Genomic DNA, 18,343 nt, shown 5'->3' on the forward strand with positions numbered 1-18,343 from the left:
AGCTCTATTTGTGGGGAAAAAAAAAGGAGGTCAGTTTTGTTTGGGTACCGCGTCGCACGGCCGCGCAATGTCAGTTAAAGCGACGCAGTGCAGTGTCGCAAGAAATGGCCTGGACATTAAGGGGGCAAATCTTCCGGTCCTTAAGTTGCTGCAGAAAAAAAAAATAGACTTTATAATCACTTTAAATGCGGTAACTGCATTTGTTTTATTTTTAGCCTTTTTCCCCCCAATTTCACTTGGTGATCCGGACAGTAACTCATTTCCTGTCTTAGGATGGCCATACATTATACAATTATCTTATTCTATTTCCCTTAGACTTACCTTCAACTAGTGTAAGGGCCTGTCTGATTGCATGTAAATTGAAAGTGTTTAGGTTTTACCTCATATTATATGGTTTTGCTTTCTAAAGGAAAATTGTACAAGACAATTGTATAATATAAAGGCAGTCTTATGGTGGCTCCCTTATCTATGGAGGAACAGAGACACCTTTAACAACATAACTGTCATTTAAGAATGTTTTACTTTCTTTTTCTGCCTCAAAATGTCCCTCCATATGTTCTTTCACACAGACATTTACAGGCAAAAGCGTTGAGGCAGGAAAAAAAAAAAAATCACTTGCATGTTCAGGAGAGAAACAATCTGGCAGAGAAAAAACAAAACAGAATGCACATAGACGTGTTTAGCATTTGAGTGTTTATTCACTTCAATGGCCAAAATAACCACATGCTGGCTGCATAACGTGGCAAAGTGGCGCTTCTGTGCTGGATCACATACCTAGTACATGATCCGCCACTTCCAGATAGGGGGCACGCCGCTTGTGCTGTTATTAGTCACAGCACAAGCTGATCAGCAGGTGTCAGCCAATAGATGACCGCTGGCACCCGCTGATCGGCGAGGAGAAAGACAGAATGTAAACAACTCAGACACACAGCTCTGTCCTGTCTGCGGGGATGTGCTGGAGTTTGAATAGGGAATAAAATCTAGCACATCCCTTAGTAAAAGCATCACATTGTAAACACAAAAACACTGGTTAGGCACACATTTAACCCTTTGATTGCCCTAGATATTTAACCCCTTCCCAGCCAGTGTCATTAGCATAGTGACATTGTATATTTTTTTGAGCACTGATCACTTTATTAGTGTCACTGGTTCCCGTAAAGTGTCAGATTGGCCACAGCAATATCACAGTCCCGCTATAAGTTGCTCATCACCACCATTAATGGTATAAATAAATAAAAATTCCAGCATATACTGTATCTCACAAAAGTGAGTGCACCCCTCACATCTTTGTAAATATTTTATCTCTTTTCATGTGACAACACTGAAGATATTACACTTTCCTTCAAAGTAGTGAGTGTACAGCTTGTATAAACAGTGTAAATTTTCTGTCCCCTCAAAATAACTCAACACACAGCCATTAATGTTTAAACCACTGGCAACAAAAGTGAGTACACCCCTAAGTGAAAATGTCCAAATTAGGCCCAAAGTGTCAATATTTTGTGTGGCCACCATTATTTCCCAGCACTGCCTTAACCCCCTTGGGATGGAGTTCACCAGAGCTTCACAGGTGGCCACTGGAGTCTTCTTCCACCCCTGCATAATTATTATTATTATTCAGGATTTATATAGCGCCATCAGTTTGCGCAGCGCTTTACAACATGAGGACACTTACAATACAAATCAATACAGGAGGGACTAGAGGGCCCTGCCCGTTAGAGCTTACAATCTAGAAGGGAGGGTAAAGTTGAAACAAAAAAAGGTAATAACTGTGGGGGATGAGCTGATGGAGAAAATGAAAATACAGTTGTTAGGTGTGGGTAGGATAGGCTTCTCTGAAGAGAAGGGTTTTCAGGGATCGCCTAAAAGCTAATAAAGTAGGAGATAGGCGGACTGATTGGGGTAGGGCATTCCATAGGATTGGAGAGGCTTTGGAAAAGTCCTGGAGGCGAGCATGGGAGGAGGTGATGAGGGAGCTAGAGAGAAGGAGGTCTTGAGAGGAACGAAGAGTACGAGTGGGTTGGTATTTAGAGACTAAGCTAGTGATGTAGCTGGGGGCAGAGTTGTGGATGGCTTTGAACGTAGTTGTTAGTATTTTGAATTTAATTCTGAGCAGAAGCCAGTGGAGGGATTGACAGAGAGGAGTAGCAGAGACAGAGCGATTGGTAAGGTGGATGAGTCTGGCAGCAGCATTCATGATGGATTGAATGGTGATAGACTATGTAGAGGCCAATGAGAAGGGAGTTGCAGTAGTCGAGGCAAGAGATGACCGAGTGAATTAAGAGCTTTGTTGTGTCATTGGTTAGAAAGGGGCGTATTTTGGAGATGCTGCGGAGGTTGAGGCGACAGGATTTGGACAGTGATTGGATGTGTTGCTTGAAGGAGAGTTCAGAGTCCAGGACTACACCTAGAACCTTGGCATGTGGGGATGGGCTTATGGTTGTGCCATCAATTTGGACAGTGAGATCAGGGGAAGGGGCATATGGGGGAGGAAAAATTACAAGTTAGGTTTTGGATAGATTGAGTTTGAGGAAGTGGTGCAACATCCAGACTGATATATCTGATAGTAAATTAGTGATATACGTGAGGAGACAGAGGGAGTGAGCTGAGGGGTAGAGAAATAGATTTGGGTGTCGTCAGCGTAAAGGTGGTATTGGAAGCCATGGGAGGCTATCAGTTGACCCAGGGAGGAAGTGTAGATTGAAAATAGGAGCAGTCCAAGAACAGAACCTTGGGGGACCCCAACAGAGAAAGGAAGAGGAGAGGAGGGAGTAGAGTTGTAAGAAACGGTAAAGGTGCAGTTGGATAAGTAGGAAGAGAACCACCGAAGAGTACAGTCATGGAGACCAAAGGTGTGGAGTTTTTTGAGGAGGAGGGGGTGGTCAACCGTGTCAAAGGCAGCAGAGAGGTCCAGGAGGAGGAGTAGCGAATAATGTTGATTGGTTTTGGCCGTTAGTAGATCATTTGTTCGTTTTAGGAGAGCAGTTTCTGTGGAGTGTTGAGGACAAAATCCAGACTGAAGGGGATCAAGAAGGCTATTATATGATGACATCACAGAGCTGGTGGCTATTAGAGACCTAGGGTTTATGTCTGGAGACATGCTTGGCCAGTCCATCACCTTTACCCTCAGCTTCTTCAGCAAGGCATTGGCCATCTTGGAGGTGTTTTTGGGGTCGTTATGTTGGAATACTGCCCTGTGGCCCAGTCTCCGAAAGGGAGGGGATCATGCTCTTCTTCAGTATGTCACAATACATGTTGGCATTCATAGTTCTCTCAATGAACTGTAGCTCCCCAGTTCCAGCAGCACTCCTGCAGCCCCAGACCATGACACTCCCACCACCATGCTTGACTGTAGGCAAGCATTTTGGCCTATATTTACGAAGAAATTAGATTTTTTGCATTTGATTATTGGATGTGTTTTATATCAGTAAAAAATGTTTTTTTTTGTCTGTCTTTTTTTGTTTTAAGTGCAAAAGAAAAAAAAATTAAGTGGCGAGCAAATACCACCAAAAGAAAACTATTTGTGGGAACAAAATGACATAAGTTTTATTTGGATACAACATTGCATGACAGTGCAATTGTCAGTTAAAGTAACGCAGTATAGCAAAATAGTCTGGTCATTAAGGGAGGTTAATCTTCTGGAGGTCAAGTGAATAAATATTTTTGACAATGAAATTAAGTCTCAAACGACTGATGTGACTTAATGTGCCTAAATGCATTCACAAAATGCAGCTATAGGAGCATTTTTAACATTGCTCTCCTTCTGCCATGAGAAAAGGCGTTCAGAAGAGCTGGGAAAACTTACTTAGATGGACTTTACATAAGTGACTAGCAAATTAGAGTCTAACTCCAGCTAGCACTTTTTTTTTTTTTTTAAGAGGTTATTCCTTTTACTAAAGGAGTAAAAGCTTTGTAAGACCCCCTGTCAGTGTTAAAGAGGAACTTTGGTTTGCTTTTTCTTGGTAAAATTCAGCAGCTACAAATTTGGTAGCTGCTTACTTTTAAAACGGACTGCCTGGGGTCCAGCACGGTCTTCTCAAAGTTGGTTGTTCTTACTGCTGTGGGTCCCCAACACTGCAATCTTGGATACAGGCGCCAATTGTGGCTTCTTGAGGAATGAAAACTGGCTCCCCACTGCGCATGTGTGAACTCTAGGACTCAGGAAAAATTGGTACTTGCTACCCTCCACCCCCCCTCCCCCCCCAAAAAAAACTGCAACTTAGCTACTGGCTATAGAGGCAGCAAACCAGTGAGACTTCACTTTTTGAGCGAAGCTCTGCTTTAAATGGTTTGTCTTAACCCTCCAAGGCTAGGTTCACACATGTGGGTTGCAGTGGATGTGTTATCCTGGTACAAGCTGCGCTTTTTCAGCACATGTTTTTAAAGAGTTTTGTTTTTTTGGGAAGTATCTGTCGTCATGCAGGAGATACCAGCAAAAACACAGGCATGAAGCATTTCTGCTGCATTTCCATTGAAGTCTATGGTACCAAAAAAGACCCTGACCCTTAACAAAAAATACACCGGTTGAAAAAACATGCAGATGTGAACATGACCTGTAGGAAATCATAGTAAATGGACTGTAGAGTGTTTCTGCAAACCTGAAAAAGCACTGCAAAATGCATAGGTGTGAACCTAGCCTAAGGCAGCCCATAGATGTGCATGTGATCCTACCATGGAGGCTCTGGAAATTTTGAGTTAGGACCACAGTATATACAGAGGTCCATTGGCAAGGGAATGCCAGCTTACGCATATATCTGAAAATGTGTGCAAACAAAACCCTTTGTTTTTAACGTTGGACAGGGTCAATTCAGTTTTTCAGGCTGGCTGGTAAGTATGCTAGGACATTTTGTGTTGGTTTGTGATGTGCATTACCCTTCCATGTTCATCTTGCTTCAAAGCCCAGTTATAAGTTAGGGTGGTTGCCACTTTTCTGTACAGTTGGTTGAATTGGGTGCTGTGCCTTGAAGGGACAGGCTCCCTCCCATATCTGCTCCTAATCTATTCTTATATGTACTCTCACTATGGAGGCTCTGAAATTTAGAGTTAGGACCGCAGTCTACACAGAAGTCCTTTGGTGTGAGCACTGTGACCTATGTATATATTTGCAAATGTGTACAAACAAAAACCTCTGTTTTTAACAAATTGTTATACAAGGCCAGATTCGTTGTTTTGCAGGCTGACTGGTAAATGTGCTGGGAAATCTTTTGTTTGTGTTGATGACAAATATTTGATGTGATGTCCCTGCCAGTTGTGCATCAAAGGAGAGTGCAGGGCTGGCGAAGTGGCAACCTGAACCCAGGATGTCATAATGATATGACTGGTCTAAAGACATCTAAAAAAGGTAAGTATATAACCAAAAAAAAGCAAGGCATAAATGTGGGGAGCCCTTGGTGGGGTGACTGAGGAGGGGGGTGCAGAGCCTGGGCTTTTCCAGACACTCAAAACAGAGACAACTAAAATGTTCAAAAAGCAATAAGCAGTGGCAATCTTTTTAATCATCTCTGCATGAGTTTTATTGAAAGGGAGGATCTGTGTGCAGGTAACTGCCAAACTGCTGACAACCCAATACTGCTGGTTGCCAGGAAAGGTATTTCACGGGTAAAAATAGCCATTACATATTTAGTGTGACAACAGTTATGTTAGCTTTCACTTCCTGCAGAACATTGGTGAATGTTAATACAAAATGATGAAGAGTAGGTTCCATAGGGGCAAAATAAAGGCGGCTGTAGCACACAACTCCCAGTGTGCCACCCAATTAAACAGTGTCCTGGAGGTTATTGTTCCTTTAACAATTCCAGTGTAGAAGCAGTCAGCAAGTCTGGCCTTTCCCTGTAATGCAAACAGCTCCATTTCTTCCAGTTAATCTCTTGTAGACACTCTTCATGACCTCATTATTAGAAGTGACATTTATGAACATATCCAGACTAACGTGGAGGAAGGAATACAACCAAGATGTGGCATTTGCTTAACGATGTAACATTGTGCAAATAAAGTCGAGGCTATGAGGCACAACTAAATTATTAACTATCGTACCAGTCCAGGAAGAGTAAAGAGAATGAACACATGACTAAGAAGAAGAGGATCCATACTCTAAAGCCTGCGTTATTCTTTATGGCCTGCAAAGGAAAAAAACAAGAGCAGCATTAGTAAAGGAGGCCGGTTGGCAAAAGTGGCACAGCAGGAATCACAGAAGCTAGGTAGACGACTCGCCCCTTTAGGCCTCATGCCCACCGCAAGATTTTAATGCTGCTCTTAGGGTGTCTGGAATTTTCTTTCTGCTTCTAAATGACCTTGCATGTTAGCCTATGGTCCATACACACATGCACTTAGAGGAGTTTAGCTGCAGGGGCATTTAGAGGCAGAAAAAAAACCTACAGCCAGTGCATCCAGGAGAACCAGCGTTTTGGCAGAGAAAAAATAACTTCTTATCCTGGCCAATGAAATTAATTAAGGCCCAAGCGACTGACACACTTAAACGTGTTACATGCATTTACAAGCGTTTTTCTGTCAAAAAAACTGCTGCCAGGAGGAAAGGAATCTAGGAGAGTTAGCAAAATGTACAGTGAGCATGAGGCCTGATAGTGGCTATGTTTATTAAGCATCCTCAATTGTAGGGGCTTTGTAGATCAAATACGAAAACAAAAAATGATTAGGACTTCACTCATTAGTTCCAGGTTTCACAGATTACACAGTTCTCTCTCTCTCTCTCTCTCATACTTACCTGGGCCCAATCTCAATCCAGTGATGTGCACAAGAGCAGAGGCTCTCTGGGCTCTCTCCTCATAGGCTTAGAGACAGCAGTGGGAGTCATTGGCTCCTGCTTCTGTCAATCACAGCCAGTGAGGAGAAGCAGCTTGAGCCGCACTGTGCATGAATTGACACACAGAGCAGGGATTGGGAGCAAGCATGTATGAGATCCCCCCATAGCAAGCGGCTTTGCTATGGGGGAGGAGCTTGGAGAGCCGGCAGGGGACCCAAGAAGCAGAGGATTGAGGCTGCTCTGGGCAAAACCATTGCACATAACAGGTAACAATAAAATGTTTATTTAAAAAAAATACTACTGCAGCCATCAGCTTGTACTCTGTTCAAAAATGGGTATTATATTGTGTGTGTGCTAAACTGATCAATCAATATTTCCTTTAACTGTAGCTGGATGTGCCCATCTGGCAACACGGATGGGAGTGACTTTAACTTTTTTCTATAAGTGCATTAAAGCAGAACTAAACTCATTTTTTAATGCAAACTAAAACTGCAAGTTAATCATTGTTCAGACATGCATACTTTGCAAATCTGGTTTACCTTTTGCTTTAGCCATATTCCAATTTGAGTCAGGTATGTTACCTCCTCCAGCATTATTGGGAGGTAATGAAGGAGGTGTTATCATATGATGGAGGTGATGTAATCATTCTCTCACAGGAAGTTCGCTGTAGAAACTACCCCAACCTCCCCCCCCCCCCCCCCCCCCCGAAATCTCTTATCAGTCACTTCTCATTACTTGTTTTACTAATGCAGATGTCAAAAGAAGGCAGGACATGAGAGGGACAACATTGTTCTATAAAGTAATGTGATCTGCCACTTATGCAAATGTGGGAGCATAATGATACATTAAAGCAAGCTATAGATGGATCAAATCTTGGCTGGTTCAGCAGGGATTGACCAAGATTCAATATCTATGGGCAGGCAGGTTGTTCAAGGTGAACCATCAATAAATTTGGGTACAATCAATCAGTCTGTCAGATTATTTACATGTGATTACTGCAGTAATCAATGTGTTCTGCTGGCCGGGAAGGCTCCCCATGTGTCCACCCCCCCCCCCCCCCACTAGCAGAACATAATAGTGCTGCGGGAGGGAATCCCCCATCACCATTGTGCATTGTGTTGATGGGGAATCAAGTGATTTTCTTTCCTTACTGGTGGAAGGAAAGAAAATCGAATCATTTATTGCTTGCCTAAGAGGAAGGTGTTGAAAGCCAATGACTTCTGAGCTATGCAGCCAGTCATGAGCTAAGGTCATAGAAAATCCTAGGTTCTGTACTACGGCTGCAGAGAAGATGGGGAAAGCTATAAAAGAAAACCACAAGAAAAACAGTTCTGCAGGTATGCATGCACTATTCTAAACTTGACATTTCAGAGCATTTGCAAAAAAAGTGTGCATTTGAGGTGCAGGAAAAGTAGACAACTGTGTGCTTGAGACTGTACCTCCTCCGCCTCTACAGGTCTGCAGCTTGATAAGCCTCATACAGACACAGAGCTTATGAGCACAAAGCCTCTGACAATGATAAAGCTATTTGATCACACTAGAGATCGCAAGCATGTTGCTGAACATTCAGAGTTCTCATTGCCGGAGACAGCTGTCAAGTTTACCATTCACTCATCCATCACACTGAATTCCCCAGCTTCATTCTTTCATATGTACCAAGACAGAACCATTAGGGGGGGGGGGCGTATTTAAATAATATTTTATCTGCAATGGTACTTTTTCTACATAGTAAATGATTAAATCAGAAGGGAAGGCTTTTAACCCAATTTGAAGATTGTGGAAGATTATGATAGGTCAACCATCCATCCCATTATGCAGTAAAAGGTTTGGTGTGACCTAGAGGAGAACTGGAAATCCATCAACGATAACTAAACTGCTATTATACCCAGACAGGCAGACATGCCGGACCTACAAGATGGGAGTAAATGGGAAAGGAAGTAAGGCCTCCAGGGGAAGATGTCAATGTAGATCAGACAATATTGATACCAAACCGGATATGTGCGAGGTCTGCGTGTGTGATAAATCGTCTGGAGGTGTGCATGCCCACCATGGCTTGTAAATTCCAATATCAAAATAGGACACTGCAACAAAACCTCAGTGAGGCTTTGGTTTTATATCTGTAAACCTGAGCAGTTATTTCCATTTGAATAAAATGTATCTGCTTCTATGTGGAGCAAAACTATTTAACAAGAACGCTGCACAGTGTAGTTTTGCATAGTTTAAAACAGAATCCCAAAAAGAATTAACATCACACGGCTCTGACAGCCAGTAATATAATAATAAAACTGTAAACTGTTGATGCTAGATCAGTCTTGTAGAAAATAATAATATACTACATCATTCAAAAACATTCCCGGGAGCTGTGCTCCGCCACACCACCCTACAGATGGGGCCGTGCCCATAACAAGTATATGATCAGGAGGAGCCACAGAAGATGCCAAACCTGGCAGAGGTTACAGAATTGGCCTGTTCTTCTAAGGATGGTAATAATTTATTTACTGGAAACCGATGTTTGTCAGGAAAGCTCCATAACATCACATCAGGTGAAAAACACTCATATGTACATAGAATCAGCTAGATTATGCAAATATATATATATATTACACCTTTGGTTGAATCTGAGTGCTTTGTTAAGAAAAAATAGATTCCAGCTAAATGATTTCAAATTATGGAATCAAAGTGTAGTCACTTATTACTTTTGTGCTTACAGTAGGCAAATAGATGGAAAACAGGTACTAAAGGTGAATCTTATTTTTGACATGAGTTGCATTATATTTCTACATACAATATATTGTCAAAAGTATTGGCACACCTGCCTTTACACACACATGAACTTTAATGGCATTCCAGTCTTAGTCCGTAGGGTTCAATATTGAGCTGGACCACCCTTTGCCACTTCAATATTGAGTTGGCTCACCCTTTGCCGCTATAACAGCTTCAACTCTTCTGGGAAGGCTGTCCACAAGGTTTAGGAGTGTGTCTATGGGAATGTTTGACCATTCTTCCAAAAGCGCATTTGTGAGGTCAGGCACTGATGTTGAATGAGAAGGCCTGGCTTGAAGTCTCCACTCTCATTCATCCCAAAGGTATCGGGTTTGAGGTCAGGACTCTGTGCAGGCGAGTCAAGTTCCTCCACCACAGTCTTTTATCCATGTCTTTATGAACCTTGCTTTGTGCACTGGTGTGCAATCATGTTGGAATAGGAAGGGGCCATCCCCAAACTGTTCCCACAAAGTTGGGCGCATGAACTTGTGCAAAATGTCTTGGTATGCTGATGCCTTAAGAGCTCCCTTCACTGGAACTAAGGGGCCAAGTACAACCCCAACCCCTGAAAAATGACCCCACACCAAAAGCCCCCCTCCAAATGATTTGGACCAGTGCACAAAGCAAGGTCCATAAAGACATGGATGAGCGAGTTTGGTGTGGAGGAACTTGACTGGCCTGCACAGAGTCCTGACCTCAACCCAATAGAAAAACCTTTGGGATGAATTAGAGCGGAGACTGCGAGCCAGGCCTTCTTGTTCACATTGGTGCCACACCTAAAAAATAAGCTTCTGGAAGAATGGTCAAACATTCCCATATATACACTTCTAAACCCTGTGGACGGCCTTCCAAGAAGAGTTTAAAGCCATTATAGCTGCAAAGGGTGGGCCAACTTAATATTGAACCCTACGGACTATGCTTGGGATGCCATTAAAATTCATGTGGGCAGGTGTCCCAATACTTTTGGTAATATAGTGTATATATCCCTTGGCCAATCCTGAGGAGGTATTCAATTTTCTTGTTTATAGACTCTTCAATGTATTTCTCGGCTCCTGCATACATGAATGGTCTATTCATATTTTGGGTCCGTCTTCTACACCCAATAATAATATTGCTGGGTGAATTCAGATAGTTTTGATAACCAAGCAGCGACCCTGACCCTTGTTATTGTCCATGCTTAGTGTTCACTATAATGAACGAAAAATGCTAGCAGGAAACAAAGAAATAGTAAAACATCTACCAAAGAAAGAGGGTGACTTGCTCATAAGAGATGTAGCTCCTAACACAGTGACAAGTGAACCAGATAACAGTTAGGCTGGAAAGGTATCCGATTCACATACCACTAGGCTCTATGGGGAGGAGACTGCAAAAACTGGATGTAGAGAAGTTAAGCCAATAAAAAGTAAATAGCATGATGTTTGGTCTTAGGAAGGCAGGCCATACCATCTATTTTGTTCCAACCATGGGAATCCCTCTTGCAGAGCTATTGTGTTCAGTCGGTGGGGAGCCTTCTCCACCAGCAGAGTACTATGAACACTTCTGGACTGGCGGCTATAGAGCCAGCAGTGATTGGACAGAAAAGACATGACGGGCCGGTTGTACTGAAGTCGATTGAAGGATTGAAAACTGTGCAGCCAGCCTGCTGATAGACCGATTCAAATTTTGCTGGTTCCCGTTGAATCGTCCCAATTTCGATCAGTCTATGGTTGGCCTGAGTTTTAGCTTTTACATTACACCTATATGCACTGTCACTAAGGGGTTTATTTACTAAAGCTAGTGTGCTAAATTCATCACATTTCTGCAGATAGCCCAATCAACTTGTAACCTCAGCTTGTTCAATTAAGCTTTGGTAAAAAACAAAACAAAACAAAAAACTGGAAGCCGATTGGTTTCTCTGCAGAAGTGTGACTAATTTTGCACTATCCAGCTTTAGTAAATAAAAACCAAACTAGAACAAAGCAGTTTCTGCACAGAAGCACCTATGGTTGGGGTGACCAGCATAAAAAGCAGAGGTACTGCAACTAAAGCTAAGTGACAGCTTAAGAACAAGGTGGGCTAGCATTTTCTGTTCATGGGTATTTGCTGGAGTAGAACCCCTGCGTGGGAAACCTTTATGTTAGAATTCTATTTGCCTTTTTAACCACTTGCTGCCCGCCATATAGCAAAATGATGTTGGAAAAGTGGTTGTGTTATCTTGACCAGACGTCATATGGCGTCTTTCAGGATAACAAGCCGCTCACTTGTTATCCTGAAAGACGCCATATGCGCCCCCCCCCAGCATTCCCACACTGGACCACCAGGACCATCAGGGATGCCCACCACTAGTCACAGCCAGTTATGCCACCCATGGCCACCAGGGATTCCAATCAGTGCAGTCAATTGATGCTAGTCAGTGCCAAACAAAGCCTGCCAATCAGTGATGCCCATCAGTACCATCCATTAGTGTACATCAGTGCCGCCTATCAGTGCCCATCAGTGCCAATGTCACCTTATCTGTGCTCATCAGTGCTGCCTTATAAGTGCCCATCAGTGAAGGAGAAAACTTATTTACAAAGTTTTGTAACAGAAACAAAATAAAAAAAACGTTTTTTTTTCAAAATGAACAGAAAATAAAAACCCCAGAGGTGATCAAATACCATCAAAAGAAAGCTCTATTTCTATGTGTGTCAAAGTTAACAATCAAGAGAAGACTTCACCAGGGTGAATACAGAGGGTTCACCACAAGATGTAAACTATTGGTGAGCCTCAAAAACCGGAAGGCCAGATTAGAGTTTGCCAAACAACATCTAAAAAAGCCTTCACAGTTCTGGAACAACATCCTATGGACAGATGAGACGAAGATCAACTTGTACCAGAGTGATGGGAAGAGAAGAGTATGGAGAAGGAAAAGAACTGCTCATGATCCAAAGCATACCACCCCATCAGTGAAGCATGGTGGTTGTAGTGTCATGGTGTGGGCATGTATGGCTGCCAATGGAAGTGGTTCTCTTGTATTTATTGATGATTCGACTGCTGACAAAAGCAGCAGGATGAATTCTGAAGTGTTTCAGCAATATTATCTGCTCATATTCAGCAAAATTCTTCAGAACTCATTGGACGGCGCTTCACAGTGCAGATGGACAATGACCCAAAGCATACAGCAAAAGCAACCAAAGAGTTTAACCACTTTCAGACCGGACCATTTTGCTGGTAAATGACCAGAGGTCTTTTTACACTTTGGCACTGCGCTGCTTTAACTGGTAATTGCGCGGTCATGCAATGTTGTACCCAAACAAAATTTGCGTCCTTTTCTTCCCACAAATAGAGCTTTCTTTTGATGGTATTTGATTGCCTCTGCGATTTTTATTTTTTGCGATATAAACGTAAAAAGACCGCACATTTTGAAAAAAAATGATATTTTCTACTTTTTGTTATTAGAAAAATCCAATAAACTCAATTTTAGTCATACATTTAGGCCAAAATGTATTCAGCCACATGTCTTTGGTAAAAAAAAAGTCAATAATTGTATATTTATTGGTTTGCGCAAAAGTTGTCACATCTACAAACTAAGGTACGTTTTCTGGAATTTACGCAGCTTTTAGTTTACGACTGCCTATCTCATTTCTTGAGGTGCTAAAATGGCAGGGCAGTACAAAACCCCCCCAAATGACCCCATTTTGGAAAGTAGACCCCCTAAGGAAATTGATAAGAGGCATGTTGAGCCCATTGAATATTTTATTTTTTTGCCTCAAGCGATTGAATAATGACAAAAAAAAAATTTTTATTTTTATTTTTTACACAAAGTTGTCACTAAATGATATATTGCTCACACATGCTATGGGCGTATGTGAAATGACACCCCAAAATAAATTCTGCTGCTTCTCCTGAGTACGGGGATACCACATATGTGGGACTTTTTGGGAGCCTAGCCGCGTACGGGGCCCCGAAAACCAAGCACCGCCTTCAGGCTTTCTAAGGGCGTAAATTTTTGAGTTCACTTCTCACTACCTATTACAGTTTTGAAGGCCATAAAATGCCAAGATGGCACAAAACCCCCACAAATGACCCCATTTTAGAAAGTAGACACCCCAAGCTATTTGCTGAGAGGCATGTTGAGTTCATGGAATATTTTATATTTTGCCACAAGTTGCGGGAAAATTACAAACTTTTTTTTTTTTTTTTTTCACAAAGTTGTCACTAAATGATATATTGCTCACACATGCCATGGGCATATGTGAAATGACACCCCAAAATAAATTCTGCTGCTTCTCCTGAGTACGGGGATACCACATATGTGGGACTTTTTGGGAGCCTAGCCGCGTACGGGGCCCCGAAAACCAAGCACCGCCTTCAGGCTTTCTAAGGGCGTAAATTTTTGAGTTCACTTCTCACTACCTATTACAGTTTTGAAGGCCATAAAATGCCAAGATGGCACAAAACCCCCACAAATGACCCCATTTTAGAAAGTAGACACCCCAAGCTATTTGCTGAGAGGCATGTTGAGTCCATGGAATATTTTATATTTTGCCACAAGTTGCGGGAAAATTACAAACTTTTTTTTTTTTTTTTTTTTTTTTCACAAAGTTGTCACTAAATGATATATTGCTCACACATGCCATGGGCATATGTGAAATGACACCCCAAAATAAATTCTGCTGCTTCTCCTGAGTACGGGGATACCACATATGTGGGACTTTTTGGGAGCCTAGCCGCGTACGGGGCCCCGAAAACCAAGCACCGCCTTCAGGCTTTCTAAGGGCGTAAATTTTTGAGTTCACTTCTCACTACCTATTACAGTTTTGAAGGCCATAAAATGCCAAGATGGCACAAAACACCCACAAATGACCCCATTTTAGAAAGTAGACACCCCAAGCTATTTGCTGAGAGGCATGTTGAGTCCATGGAATATTTTATATTTTGCCACAAGTTGCGGGAAAATTACAAACTTTTTTTTTTTTTTTTTTCACAAAGTTGTCACTAAATGATATATTGCTCACGCATGCCATGGGCATATGTGAAATGACACCCCAAAATAAATTCTGCTGCTTCTCCTGAGTACGGGGATACCACATATGTGGGACTTTTTGGGAGCCTAGCCGCGTACGGGGCCCCGAAAACCAAGCACCGCCTTCAGGCTTTCTAAGGGCGTTACAGTTTTGAAGGCCATAAAATGCCAAGATGGCACAAACCCCCCCCAAATGACCCCATTTTGGAAAGTAGACACCCCTAAATTTAGGGGTACACTAGTGAGACTAGGTAATAAATGGCGGGTGCCCTGAAACTATAAAAAAATAACTAACCAACCAGCGTCACCTGTAACAGTTATATGGTGATCACTGGTGAAAGGGTTAACTAGGGGGCAATCAGGGGGCTTTATGCGGTAGTATATGGGGGTCCCTGGCGCTATAAAAAGCTGCGGCGAACCTAAATACCTACCTGCCTAACTAGCGTCACCTGTGACACTAATACAGCGATCAGAAAAACGATCGCTTATTAGGCTGGGTTCACACTGGAGCGATGCGGGAAGGCCACGAATGCGCAGCGGGTTCCCGCATCGCATGCCTCCCGGCGGCAGTTCACACTGCCCTATGCGAACTGCTGGGAGTGTCAGTGAAATGTTACTGACACCCCCAGATCAGTTCGCATATCGCAGTGCGATCTGCAAACTCGGATCGCATGGTGTGAACACCCATGCGATCCGATTCTGCTGCGGGCCAAAAAAAGGGTCCCGTGCGAATTTGCGGCGGGTGCGGCGGGTGCGGCGAATGGCTGAACTCGAATCGCACAGAGATCGGATGTGATTTGCACTGCAGTGCGGTGCGAATCACATCCGTTCTCAAACCGCTGCAATGTGAACCCAGCCTTAGTGACACTGGCGACGGGGGGTGATCACGGGGTTAAACCTTTTTTGGGGGGGTTAGGGGGGTACCTTAGAACTAAAGGGGGCTAACCCTAACTGCCCTAACAGTTATTAGTCACAAATGACACCCGCCGGGTGATCAGGGGGTTAAACCTTTATTAGGTAATAAATGGCGGGTGCCCTGAAACTATAAAAAAATAACTAACCAACCAGCGTCACCTGTAACAGTTATATGGTGATCACAGGTGAAAGGGTTAACTAGGGGGCAATCAGGGGGCTTTATGCGGTAGTATATGGGGGTCCCTGGCGCTATAAAAAGCTGCGGCGAACCTAAATACCTACCTGCCTAACTAGCGTCACCTGTGACACTAATACGGCGATCAGAAAAATGATCGCTTATTAGGCTGGGTTCACACTGGAGCGATGCGGAAACGCCGCGAATCCGCGGCGGGTTCCCGCATCGCATGCCTCCCGGCGGCAGTTCACACTGCCCTATGCGAACTGCTGGGAGTGTCAGTGAAATGTTACTGACACCCCCAGATCAGTTCGCATATCGCAGTGCGATCTGCAAACTCGGATCGCATGGTGTGAACACCCATGCGATCCGATTCTGCTGCGGACCAAAAAAAGGGTCCCGTGCGAATTTGCGGCGGGTGCGGCGGGTGTGGCGGGTGCGGCGAATGGCTGAACTCGAATCGCACAGAGATCGGATGTGATTTGCACTGCAGTGCGGTGCGAATCACATTCGTTCTCATAAACCGCTGCAATGTGAACCCAGCCTTAGTGACACTGGCGACGGGGGGTGATCACGGGGTTAAACCTTTATTGGGGGGGGTTAGGGGGGCACATTAGAACTAAAGGGGGCTAACTCTAACTGCCCTAACAGTTATTACAGTCACAAATGACACCAATGCAAAAAAAAAAAAAAAAAAATGACATTGGTGTCACTGTGACTGGGGGGCAGGGGTAATTGGGGGGGTGATCGGGGGGTAAAGGGGGGGTGTGAGTGTGCCTGGCATGTTCTACTGTGTGTGTAGAGTGTTGGTGCAACTCACCGATCCGCTCTCCTCCGTGTCGGAACGAAAAATACCGACACGGAGGAGAGAATACATCACTTCCTCTCCTGTGTTTACATTACAGGAGAGGAAGTGATGTCACCGGGGATTTCCATTCGTCGAGAGCGATCGCGAGGGGGTGGCCATGAATGAATGGCCGCCCCCTCATCCCGGATCGCTCTCAAAGGAATGCCGACCGCCGCAGGCACCGGGGGGGGGCCCGATCGGGCCCCCCACCCGCGGGCAGGCAGGGACTTATATATACGCCCATATGCCTGCCCGTGCCATTCTGCCGACGTATATCGTCGTGCGGCGGTCGGCAAGTGGTTAAGGGAAAGAAGTGGAATGTTATGCAATGGCCAAGTCAATTTCACTTGCTGAAGACAAAACTGAAGGGAAAATGCTCCAAGAACAAGCAGGAACTGAAGACAGTTGCAGTAGAGGCCTGGCAGAGCATCACCAGGGATGAAACTTAACGTCTGGTGATGTCTATGCGTTCCAGACTATAGGTTGGAAGTGACTGCAAAGGACTTGCAACCATTAAAAAGTGAAAGTTTGATGGATGATTGTTAATCTGTCCCATTACTTTTGGTACCTTAAAAAGTGGGAGGCACATATACAAACTAATTCCTACACCGTTCACCTGATTTGGATGTAAATGCCCTCAAATGAAAGCTGAAAGTCTGCAGTCAAAGCACATCTTGTTTGTTTCATTTCAAATCCATTGTGGTGGCATATAGAGCCAGAAAAATTTGAATTGTGTCAATGTCACAATATTTATGGACCTGATTGTACATGACATGGCCACTTTAATCGATAATATCCATTTTTATTTTTTTTAATGACACATTTCCTTTTAAGAAACACAACATTTTATGTTGTAAGAGCAGTATGTTCTCCCCACTTACTGAACTGTGCCATTCTCTACAGTTGTGTGTACAATACAGTTCCAAGAAATAGTCACACGTGTCAGGCTAATTGCTTTGAAATCGGTGTGAGTAGAGGGGCTTAAACCATTATTACACATAGCTTTTCCTCTAGGTCTGTTGTGCAATAAACTGGAATCATTGTTAACACAAAACCACACACACATAATCCTGCCCACCTCGTCGTCTTCCAGATATACACACAATTACAGCCAATGTAACTGCAGACAAGAACATTACCTCTCGTATATCTTCATTTCCTTCTTTGATATTTTCTGTGGCGCCCACGACGAGCTGATGGATATTGTCAATGTCTGTTTCCTGGCAGAAGAAAGGAAAGGCAGAAAACATTAATGATTCACATTATTTGCAGTGGTTCCACATGCCACAAACACAGGCCTTCACTTATTCAACTTGCTCCTGCAATCAGAGGCACTCATCAAGGAAACAAAATCATTTCAGTCATTAGGGCTCATGCAAATTGCAGCTCAAAGCAGCAGCTCCTACAGGCTTTTGAGCTCTTCTTTTTTTCTGCCTAGAAACTCCTCTTCATGTTAGCCAATGTGTCCATACACACAAATGCCCCGTACACACGATTGGACATTCTGACAACAAAATCCATGGACTTTTTCTGACGGATGTTGGCTCAAACTTGTCTTGCATACACACGTTCACATAAAGTTGATTGGAAATTCCGAACGTCAAGAACGCGGTGACGTACAACACGTACGACGAGCCGAGAAAAATGACGTTCAATAGCCAGTGCGGCTCTTATGCTTGATTCCGAGCATGTGTGGAACTTTGTGCGTCAGAATAGTGTACACACGATCGGAATCAGAACCAGATCTCAAATTTTGTGCGACGGAAATTCTGATGGAAAATGTCCGATGGAGTCTACACGCGGTCGGAATTTCCCACAAAAAGCTCCAATCGAATGTTTTTCAGCGGAAAATTCGACCGTGTGTATGGGCATTAGGCTTTTCAGGCATATGGTCTTACAGGA

At 43.5% G+C, this 18,343-nt stretch overlaps 1 protein-coding gene across 1 annotated transcript in view; it reads right to left on the minus strand.

Moving 5' to 3' along the window:
• Positions 1–5,483: 5,483 nt before the first annotated feature.
• Positions 5,484–18,343, minus strand: part of STX18 (syntaxin 18) — a 283,473-nt gene continuing 270,613 nt past the window's right edge. Inside the window, exons 10-11 of the mRNA XM_077477794.1 lie at positions 17,581–17,661; positions 5,484–6,113 (exon numbers count right to left, since the gene is read on the minus strand). Of these exons, the coding sequence (XP_077333920.1) occupies positions 6,018–6,113; positions 17,581–17,661 (177 nt within the window). The 3' untranslated portion in view covers positions 5,484–6,017. The remainder of the gene's footprint in view (positions 6,114–17,580; positions 17,662–18,343) is intronic.

This window comes from Lithobates pipiens, unplaced genomic scaffold (assembly GCF_037356315.1).
Source record: "Lithobates pipiens isolate NorthernLeopardFrog02 unplaced genomic scaffold, aLitPip1_a1.2 Scaffold_13, whole genome shotgun sequence".
NCBI classification, from domain to species: domain Eukaryota; kingdom Metazoa; phylum Chordata; class Amphibia; order Anura; family Ranidae; genus Lithobates; species Lithobates pipiens.